The sequence below is a fragment of the Cynoglossus semilaevis genome, chromosome 14 (assembly GCF_000523025.1).
Source record: "Cynoglossus semilaevis isolate Cse_v1.0 chromosome 14, Cse_v1.0, whole genome shotgun sequence".
In the NCBI taxonomy this organism is placed as follows: Eukaryota; Metazoa; Chordata; class Actinopteri; order Pleuronectiformes; family Cynoglossidae; genus Cynoglossus; species Cynoglossus semilaevis.
In genome coordinates this window covers 25521261-25530930 of record NC_024320.1, presented here as the reverse complement: position 1 = coordinate 25530930, position 9670 = coordinate 25521261, and the positions used below count along the sequence as shown (strand labels likewise).

At 38.1% G+C, this 9670-nt stretch overlaps 2 protein-coding genes and 1 long non-coding RNA gene across 13 annotated transcripts in view; 1 reads left to right on the top strand and 2 right to left on the bottom strand.

The window, feature by feature from the left end:
* Positions 1-4060, bottom strand: part of s1pr3b (sphingosine-1-phosphate receptor 3b) — a 17449-nt gene extending 13389 nt beyond the window's left edge. The window contains exons 1-2 of the mRNA XM_008326101.3: positions 3980-4060; positions 3859-3886 (exon numbers count right to left, since the gene is read on the bottom strand). The gene's annotated coding sequence lies outside the window, so the exon portion shown is untranslated. The remainder of the gene's footprint in view (positions 1-3858; positions 3887-3979) is intronic.
* The window catches only part of add1 (adducin 1 (alpha)), a 103204-nt gene extending 98687 nt beyond the window's left edge, over positions 1-4517 (bottom strand). For 5 of the 11 annotated variants that reach the window (XR_003051690.1, XM_025062130.1, XM_025062133.1 and 2 more), the window contains exons 1-3: positions 4391-4516; positions 3980-4058; positions 3859-3886 (exon numbers count right to left, since the gene is read on the bottom strand). Coding sequence is in view for 10 of the 11 variants with exons in the window: in XM_025062130.1 (XP_024917898.1) it covers positions 3859-3886; positions 3980-4058; positions 4391-4431 (148 nt within the window). In the remaining variant the exon portion in view is untranslated. Of the gene's footprint in view, positions 1-3858; positions 3887-3979; positions 4059-4390 lie in introns of all 11 variants that reach the window. The other 6 variants (XM_025062135.1, XM_025062128.1, XM_025062129.1 and 3 more) reach the window with 5 other exon arrangements.
* LOC112488030 (uncharacterized) lies at positions 1569-3114 on the top strand. Its single transcript, XR_003051694.1, has 2 exons — positions 1569-2104; positions 2171-3114. It is a non-coding gene; the product is annotated as an uncharacterized LOC112488030 (long non-coding RNA).
* Positions 4518-9670: the final 5153 nt, after the last annotated feature.

The window sequence follows — 9670 nt, the reverse complement described above, 5'->3', positions numbered from 1 at the left end:
TAATGGCCTTTGTGTTAGAGTCAGGCCAGGACAACAGCTTTTTTGGAATTGGTACGAAGGCAAACAAATCATTAATTAAACGCCGAAAAATAAAACAGAAGTGAAAGGATCCAAGCACCTCCTTCAAGGCAGTGGGACTACTGTAAGTGTTCTCTTTTATCTACACACCCTCAAAAATAAATAATTTTAAAAATTAAACGTAAAAGTAAACTTGTTCAAACTATTATATAACTCCATCTGATGATTTCATTTTCACAGGACAAGAGAAGATTGTGACCTGATGTAAAGGACAAATCCAAGGTATTCTCTAATGGAAACATGACTTGTGTGGTCTACATATACTCCATCCAAGTGTTTAGACTTAAACTGAGTATGTGAAGAGCATATGTGTCAAACTCAAGGCCTGGGGGCCAAGTGCAGCCCACCAAGATGTTTTGTGTGGCCCACTGGATCTTAGTGAAGTCCATGCAGCAGAGTTTCTTAACCTAAGAAATTAAACGTTTATGCTTCCTCTTCTTCAGCACTGGATATGTTTTTTGTTTTTTTAAATCAATGTTATTTAGGTGATGGTTTTTCCTCACCTAATAGAGCCCTTTATATATAAAAACATTTATATTTACCCAATAAATCATTTTTTTAGTTTTTAAAACTCAGAAAAAGATCATCAACCAAGTCTTCCTGGTGGTAAAGTAAAAAAAAAAAAAGAGGAAATTAAGGAAAGTTCTTGGTGAATACTGAACTTAAAAAACATGGATTTATAGTTTGGGTTCTCCTTTTGCCCCTCGTGGTTTTATTTCATCGACATCTATTATTCTCCATCTTGACCTCTAACACTGAAAATATACTTCGACCGTTAAATGCCGTCAGTGCAACTGCATTACATTCCCTGCATTAGGTGGCAGAGCGAAGCCACTTCCTACTGTTTTTGTTGAGTGCAGGAGTTTTGGGCCCTCGGACACAGTTAACGTGTGCCGCACCAGTCCATTTACAGCATCACACAAGGCAGAGGGACTGCCTTACCCTCTCAGGCCCATTAGCACTACAGCACTCAATGCTCGTATAGTATTGATGTCCATGCAGCAGTAACTGGTGACTGTCTGCCTTACTGCTGAACAGATGGCAATTACAGTACAGTGTTGTTAACCAGAGGAGTCGAGAGTCTGTGGAGAACGGGGCAAAGTTCACCGAAAACTTTATCTTGCTTTGATAGCGCTTCCATTTAATCTCAGCGTTTGAAAAACAATATCTGACACAGTCAATGTTAAATGGAAAAAAAGGTTCATGCGGGAATACGTATGCAAAGAAAGGACAATTTACCATTAGACAATTTATCTATTTAAACAAATGAACAAATAATTCAACTGAAATTGATCTTGCGTGTGAAAGAAATGTAGGAAAAAACCTTGGGAACTCACTCAACACACTGTAATTACAGCTGAAATCAATGGGTCTGTCTTCTACGCATTCTTTTCTCCTTTCCTCACCAAGTGCTAACACCTGGAAAATGCATTTAAAACCAGTTATGATGTCAGGAAACCAGCGAGAGCATCAGTCCGACTGTTCATATTTGCAAGTGAGACAACATTAGTTTCATATAATAATCCATACCTGCAGCCTAATCAGATTATCTGAAGATGCTTACTGCGATCAATGTGTTGTTGTTGTATTTCCTTTTATGTCTACATCAAGTTGTTGTTGCTGCCTGTAAGCTGTTGTAGCACCATTAAGGCAACACTGTCCCAGTGTGTGACCCCCACCCTCCCAGGCCCTCCTACACCGACACTTTCCAACCTGGTAACATGTTCCTCTAGAGTGTATCTTTGGTTGACTCTGCTTCCTGTTGATGGATCAATAAGACGCTCTTACGTAAAGGTATGGACTCACCAAGATGCATTATAAGTGTACAGGAAGCCATCATCTTCTTTGATTAAATGTTGGTATACATCACATACACAAAGTGCTATGTTCATGCCAGTATGTGAGCCTCACATACAGTACATGCAGTACAGAACAGGCTCATTTACTGCTCGAAGGCCGTAATACACACTCCTGTGGGGTGGGGCACCCACAGTAGTGCTAGTTTCCACCGGTGTTTTTAGTAAAGGTGTGATCAAGAAAGCAATGAGTCAAACTAAGCTAAACGGGACATCTAAATTGAGGATTAGTAAAGGTGTGATCAAGAAAGCAATTAGTCAAACCAAGCTAAACGGGACATCAAAATTGAGGAAGTTTCAGTTACATAAACTGCCAGTGAAGTCTAAATTAAGGTTAAGCTATACTTTAGAGACTACTTAATGGCCACACTGGGAAATACAGGACAGGAGAGAGGTGGCATGGCAGCCAAGAGAAAGCACCACAATGGCTCTGTACCCATTACTGGACGTTAGCCAGCGGCCAAAACAAGGCATCCTCACAGTTTAGCCAAGCTAACTTTGTCTTCAGAGGTGAGAAACAACCTAAACATCTGGTCCCACAAACACAAACACTCACACATCTCCAGAATTGGAAAAACCTGAAATTATACACTGAAGAAATTTTGCTGCTTCATGGTGGTGTATAACATTTAACAGTTTTACACATTTTAGACTGAACAGTGGTCTTAGTGTCTACTTAATGTGGCCCGACAACTAGCCATTTTTACACGCAACATTTATGACAAGGCAAAACAGACAGGATAGAACTCAAGATCAGCACGGCAGCTGGGAAAGAATAGACCGAGAATAGTCACTTACCTTGTGTTACATTTTAATCGCGCAACTAATCGCAATTTATTATTTTCCTAGAGCGCTTGTCTCCTTCCAGGAAAAGCTGTAAAAAAAAGAGAGATATTTATCTACATATAAACCTACTCCAAGTAAACAGGCACATAACTGTCTGAATCTTCATCTGCAGCTGTGGAAGACATTCAGGAACACACTGGTTTGAAGACCAACATCACTAGGCCTGTAAATCTGTTGTACGATTATATGCCACGTGTTCAGCCATATCTGAATGATTAAATTAGATCAAGGTACAATGTTCATTTGTAATTATTAATAATAAGATTTCTTTACTATGACTCTAAAAATTTAGGAGGCTGAAAGGATAGCCACCCAGAGAGGAAGACAAAAAAAAGTTTTGGACTCACCCTTTGTTGACAGCACCTAAAAAGTAATACTTGTTACTCCACACATTAAGACAACAGCTTCACACGCAATGATCACAAACTGCTGAGCTGAAAACACCTCCAGTCACTCACACACACACACCCCATAACACACTCTTGCAGACATTCCATCAACTACAAATACTGAACCACCACGGTCAGAAATCAGACCCTGAGCCAACATTTACCCTCCTAGCTCAGCAGATCCACATCCACACCATTAAAAAGGGACCAGAGTCACAACAACCTGCTCATCACCACTTGAGCAGAGAACCAAACACCTGTAAGACTTCACTGTCTGGCTAACTAGCAACCTGTCATCGATGGCTCTTGCTCCAAAACCCAGATTCAACAACTTATCAACTGAAGACAGGAAAAAAACAGAAAGGAAACAAACAAGACAAAAGACAGGCGCCCATTTACTGTTTGTACTGCTATGTTTGACAAACTCAAACAAAGACTTACAGCGAGGCACAGCAGCCTAGCGAGGCACAGAAGCCACACAATATATATATATATATACATACATATACATATATATATATATACATACATATACACATACATATACATATATATATATATACATACATATATATATATACACACACACACATATATACACACATATATATACATATATATACATACATACACACATATACATACACATACATATATATATATATAAATAAATAAATAATGTTCCTTACTGTTTTGAAGATCTTCAGGATGATCAATCTGAAAAAGTAACATTCTTGTGTCAGCACATTTGTCAACTAATTACTTTCTTATTAAATAGAAAACCTGTGTTCGACTCCACAGATCACTAACCTTGTCTTTCAGTTTCAGGAGTAGACTTTGACACTGGCCAACTTCAACCTGGTCTCTGAGCGCAGAAATCCCGACGTATCTGTTCATTTCAAACATTGTTGAGTCCAAGTTTAATACAACGTAAAGGGTTTCTTTCAAAAACATTACTGTAGAAGAAAATAAAGCTGTGCTTTTTTTTTTACAACTTATAAAAACTAAAATAGTAAAATTTGATTCAATGAGTAAACACACTCTCCAAACACATTCTAATGTGGATCAGCCGTTTTTCAAATTAGTTTCAGCAAAGCAGAAAAATAAATAAATAAAAACCCGTTTTCTTCCACTTCAGGTTAAGTCTATGCTAGTAAGCTAAATGTATTACACTGACTCAAAACGCCAACAGTAGTGAATAAAAGTACAAAAGTCACATACCTCTGTCTGAGTCGACCATTCGGACCAGGTCGAGCCGCCATTAGAAAAATATCGTCGTCCAACTGTTGTCTTTTAAAGCATGCGGGGAACGTTTTTAGCGTGTGACGTCGCACGCCGCGACCGTTTTCACTTTTTTTCATTGGCCTGTTCTGGCGCATCTTTGTGACGTTAGAAACATTTTTATAGCCGAAATGTTAGCATGTCAAACAGAAAACAATAAATGTTATAAATGATGACGTAATATATATATATATACAGTACTGTCGTGTGGCGGCTGTCACTGGGTGTGTGTGTGTGTCCCGCCACGACATTTTTATTAATCATTATGGTTTGGATTAGTGTGTGTGTGTGTGCTCCTCCAGGACAATTTTATTAATCATTATGGTTTGGATTAGTGTGTGTGTGTGTGTCCCGCCACGACATTTTTATTAATCATTATGGTTTGGATTAGTGTGTGTGTGTGCGCGCGCGCGCGCGTGAGGCAGACATGTGTCTTGGACATTTATGAAAATTAAATTAAATCCAAAGAGCTACATTTTAACCAATTTTATAGTAGCCAATAGCCTCTTAGCTAACTTTTATTTACTTTTTTATTATTATTACTTCTATCCAGTTTGCATTTTTCTAAGTGAATCTTAAAGCTTTTACTTTTCTGTAATAATACGACAAATTTATCTTTAAGGTCTGTTAAAAATTTCAAACATTCATTCCGGTGTTTAAGTGAATTAAAAGCTCCATGTGTGGACATTTTAAGGCCATGGATATTTTAGGTCATAGTTGTGCAATGGTTTCTACATGACAAACGTATTTACACAACATTTATCTGTTGTGACATTTGTCGAGTTGAACACAAACCTAATCTCAATAATCTGATGGTCATAAACCCTCCCACCACAGTGGCCCATTCCTGTATACATATTTCATTAGAAGCTGTATGACTGGTGCCTTCCTGGACCTCATCCCCAGCCCCCTCCACACTTAAGTTCAGTCTGCCATGAAGAAGTGCTGCCTGTCTGGTGCCACTGAGTCAAAGTCTGAAGGAGAGTCAAAACTGGAAGAGATGCTTGTAATGTGTTTAGGAGGGACATGGTTTGATTGGTAACATTTACTGACCACAGACGATTTTTCTGTACGGGTTTATTTTTTATAAAATACTGCGGATTAGGATAGTTGATTATCTACGGCACCGGTGTCAAACTCAAGGTCCGCGGGCCAAATCTAGCGTTATTCCTAGGAGATTTTGCCTGTAGGTTGAGATGTGAGCTGAGTGTGTGTTGTACAGTATCATGATAAAGTAGCATTACATCCACATGACTCAGAACAATGTTCTGCTGCAGAGCTTTAGGTTCCATCAGATAACAGTTGCAGAAAAATGTGACACCGTTGACTGGAATGCCAGTTGGTTCCTCTTTTTTCGCCAGACATATTGTTCCTGCGTTTGACAACTTGTGACGGCAGAAGTGTGTTTTTTTTTTTCTTTTTTTAATCCTTTGTTTTGAAGGAGTTTCCTCGATGGGGGCCTCCAGAAACCCCACGGAGACCAGAAGAGTGCATTCACTCTGACAGTCCCCGTGGTCCGACTCGCACTTCTTTTGTGTAGCTGCATTGTCAGACAGCTTCCTCAGAGGATGCCCCCACCTCATCTCCCCCCACCCACACCCACACACCCACACACCAACACACTGTGTCTATCTGAGATGTTTTGGATGATGTTTAGAGAGAGGAGTGCAGACACGGCTGCGACTGCAGTTTAACAGGTCAGGAAGTTGAACCTCAGAAGGGTTGAGGTTGAAGGTGGTGTGAACACACACACTTTTTACACTCTCTCCAGTGGGTGTAAACTTTCCACTGTCGTTCTCTCACACTCCACTACACCTCTCAAACACTGAGACAGACCAGCAGACCTGGAGACGGACAGTGTGTGGTCCAGTAGGATGTTGCTCTGTGGAATAGACAAATCAGTTGCCAAATTGGCGTTAAACTCTGTTACTGTAAATGAAACGTGTCATTTATTCTTTTGACTAAAACGGTGGAATATTTTTAAACATGGACTGGAGGGAACAAAAACTCTTTTCATTGTCTTTTTTTTTTTTAGAGGAAATGTGTCTTGAGGTGAATTGTCCTGCAGTATAACGTGAAACCTTGAGATACGAGCGTCTCGACAAATAAGTAGCAGTGGTCTTATCTACGTGATTTTCTCTCTATTTTGTGCCTTATTCTTCATAATAATGATGAGTCCTAAGAGAGTGAGTGGTAAAAAAAGTAAAAAAAAAAAGTAAGTTAATTCTAAGTTTATGTAAGTTACGTAGTGTAGGTGTAAGGTAGGCCAACTCTGTTCCCTCCCTCTTCCTCGTACATGTCGCCATTAGCCGCTACTATACCGTCTGTCTTTTATTTTATATCCTTAAATACTATAATTATTTTGTGTGTGTGTGTCTGTATAGCAATTAAAACACGTTTTCTCCATTGTTATTAGCACAACTAAGCAGCCGGAATTGATTCTTTTTTTTCTTCTGTTATTTCCTATGGGAAAAAATGATTCGAGATAAGATACGAGATATGGATTATGCTCGTATCTCGAGGTTCCACTGTACTGACAATCTCTCTAAGATGGAAACAGACAGCCTTTATATAATGACATTTTAGGAGACATCATGAACGTGCTTTTAGCGTTAGCTTCGTGATGAAAGAGTCAGTCAGACTGTGGTCTCGTCTTAAAACTCAAAGGTCACTGGTTTCATTATTGGTCTTTTTGAAAGAACACGTTTCTTCTTGCTCTCCCACCGACCTTACGACCTTTGTTGTGTTTTTTTTTTAACCGCGGTTGTTCTGAAACACCAACCACCAAAAAATAATTTTGTCTTATGCCCTGATTGCTTACATTAGGGTTAGGGTTCCATCACTGCTCAACCGTCTCCACTTCTCACTACCTTGACACCATCAACTGGAATTCAGTCCCAAACTGTGACAGAGCCACCCTTATTCTTTACCATGGAGGTCGTGGAGGTAATTTATCTCCCGTCATCCTGTTGAACATAAAGCAGACGTTTCAGACTTGCTCTGTAATATCTATTTACACTTCATTCTTAATTACAACGCAGTCCTCTCCAAAACTTGAAAAAACAAACCATGAACATGATCTGGCTTCTCTGCCACTAATTGCTACACTCTGCACGTGTGTGTGTGTGTGTGTGTGTGTGTTATGGTGCTGGGCAGGTGGGTTCATGTCAGCAGATAGAACCAGCTGCATCTGCTGCTGGTGGGAAAACTTCGATGTGACCAAATGTGAACACAGGCCACAGACCACAGCAGGCAAAGAAGGAGAACTGCTATAAAAAGAAGTCAGATGTTTTTTTCATTGCTGGTCAGTTTAGTTCGTAAAAGAAAGCTGAAAATGAAAAGACTATCTGGTCAATATGATTTACATCAGAGAAGTCTGGCAGTGAAAATAAAGATTTTTGTTTATTTTGTTTTTTTTTTTTCTCAACAGTTGTTTCAGTGAGAAGCGTAGAAGTGAACAGCCAAGACAGACAAAGATAAATTGACCTGTCGTCAGTTTCAATGACAGCAGTGTGAGAGATATTTTTGTTTAATAAGAAAAGTAAAACCCTTTCTCTGCATATCCACCATTTGAATGTCTCAAGACGGTGTTTCTATCAAAGAATTCCTTTAACGGCAGGTGCCCCATCAAATTCCAGTTCCCTTTTTAATGTTAATTAAATTTTGGAAGAAGCAAAAAAAAAACAAACAAAAAAACCTTTTGACATATATATAATGTGGGTGTATTTCTGTGAAAAAACAAACAAAGAAACAAAACAAACAGATACAAAGTACTCCAAAATTCTACAAGATAACAATAATTACATTTTGAGACAACCATCACTGCTTTTATTTTACATTTGCATCTTTAAAGACACTGACAAAACGTTAGTGCGGTAAAAAAAAAAATCTCTGTATATTTTACCACGAACCTGCTCCGGTCAAAGCTGAACCTTTAGCGCCCTCCAGAGGAGATACGCTAAATAATCTGTATGGTGTTTTTAATGCCTAATTCATTCATTTAGTATCTGAGACCGTGTCATATAACAGTTTTATAAGACGGCCTCAGACATATTGTGAGTATATTGTGAGAATATGTTCGTGTCTATGAAATAAAATTTGCTGTACGTGTACTTTAGCCGAATTAATATGAATAAAAGGGAAAAAAAAACCCGTACAATCCTAAAAGTACTTAAAAAACAAAAACAAAAAAAAACAAAACACTTTTAATATCTTCTTAGTCTAAGTAAAAAAAAATCTAATGAAAAATGTAAAACGTACTTGTGCGTTAGCGGTAGTTGTGATGTTGTACTTAATTTAGTCCACTAGGGGTCAGGGTTGGAAAACAGGCGCATCACTGTGTGAGTAACGCAGTGTAGTTTATATATATTATAATAACGTTTAATTGTCCTCTGCTTATTTCCTTTTTTAATTGTAATAAACCTGGCTTTTATTATTGCATTATTTTGAAATCATTTTAAACTTTTATAATTTGAGAAAACTATGTAAAACAGTGATTGTCTCTTAATTCTGTCCAGAGAGAAACAGCTGTCCACAGTCAATTAAACGCCCCCTCCCCGCTGTTTTTATACACGTGTATTTTAACACCAACCTTTTATTCTGCTTAGTTAAACGACTATGTTTTTTGCTCATTTTGTTGTTTTTGGTATCCCTAATCGTTAAGGATTATTGATGCTATTTGATGAATATTTTGGTAAACTCTTAGCTCTTTCCCAACAGCCTTTCAGTATTCCTTTGGCTAACTCAGTAGCCTTAGCTAACGTCTTGGTATTGTTGATATTTTAATGTTACATTTGAGTTTTACAGTCTGTAAGTCACCTAATTGTATCTGTCTGAAGCTACAAGTAACAAGAAGTACATTTAAAAATTCAAAAGTAACATAAAAATATCAACAATACTAAGACATTAGCTAAGGCTACTGAGTTAGCCAAAATGGCTAAATTAGCCAAACTAACAAGGTTTGGCTAGTTCAGTTATGAACTTCTAGTTTGAACTTGGATCATTTATCAGTTTTAGCTGATGTCTATATTTATATGTTGTACTATAGTCGATATTTTCTTAAAAATAACATTTTCAGTTACTTTTAGGTTAACTTACCAGATTACTGTTGGATATTTAACTTGGATTTAAGTTGCCGCGAAAAAACTTGACAATTTTAAAGCCCTTGTTTATGTCACACAGCCACAGTAGCAATAATTTAGCCAGACAAGAACAAACTTC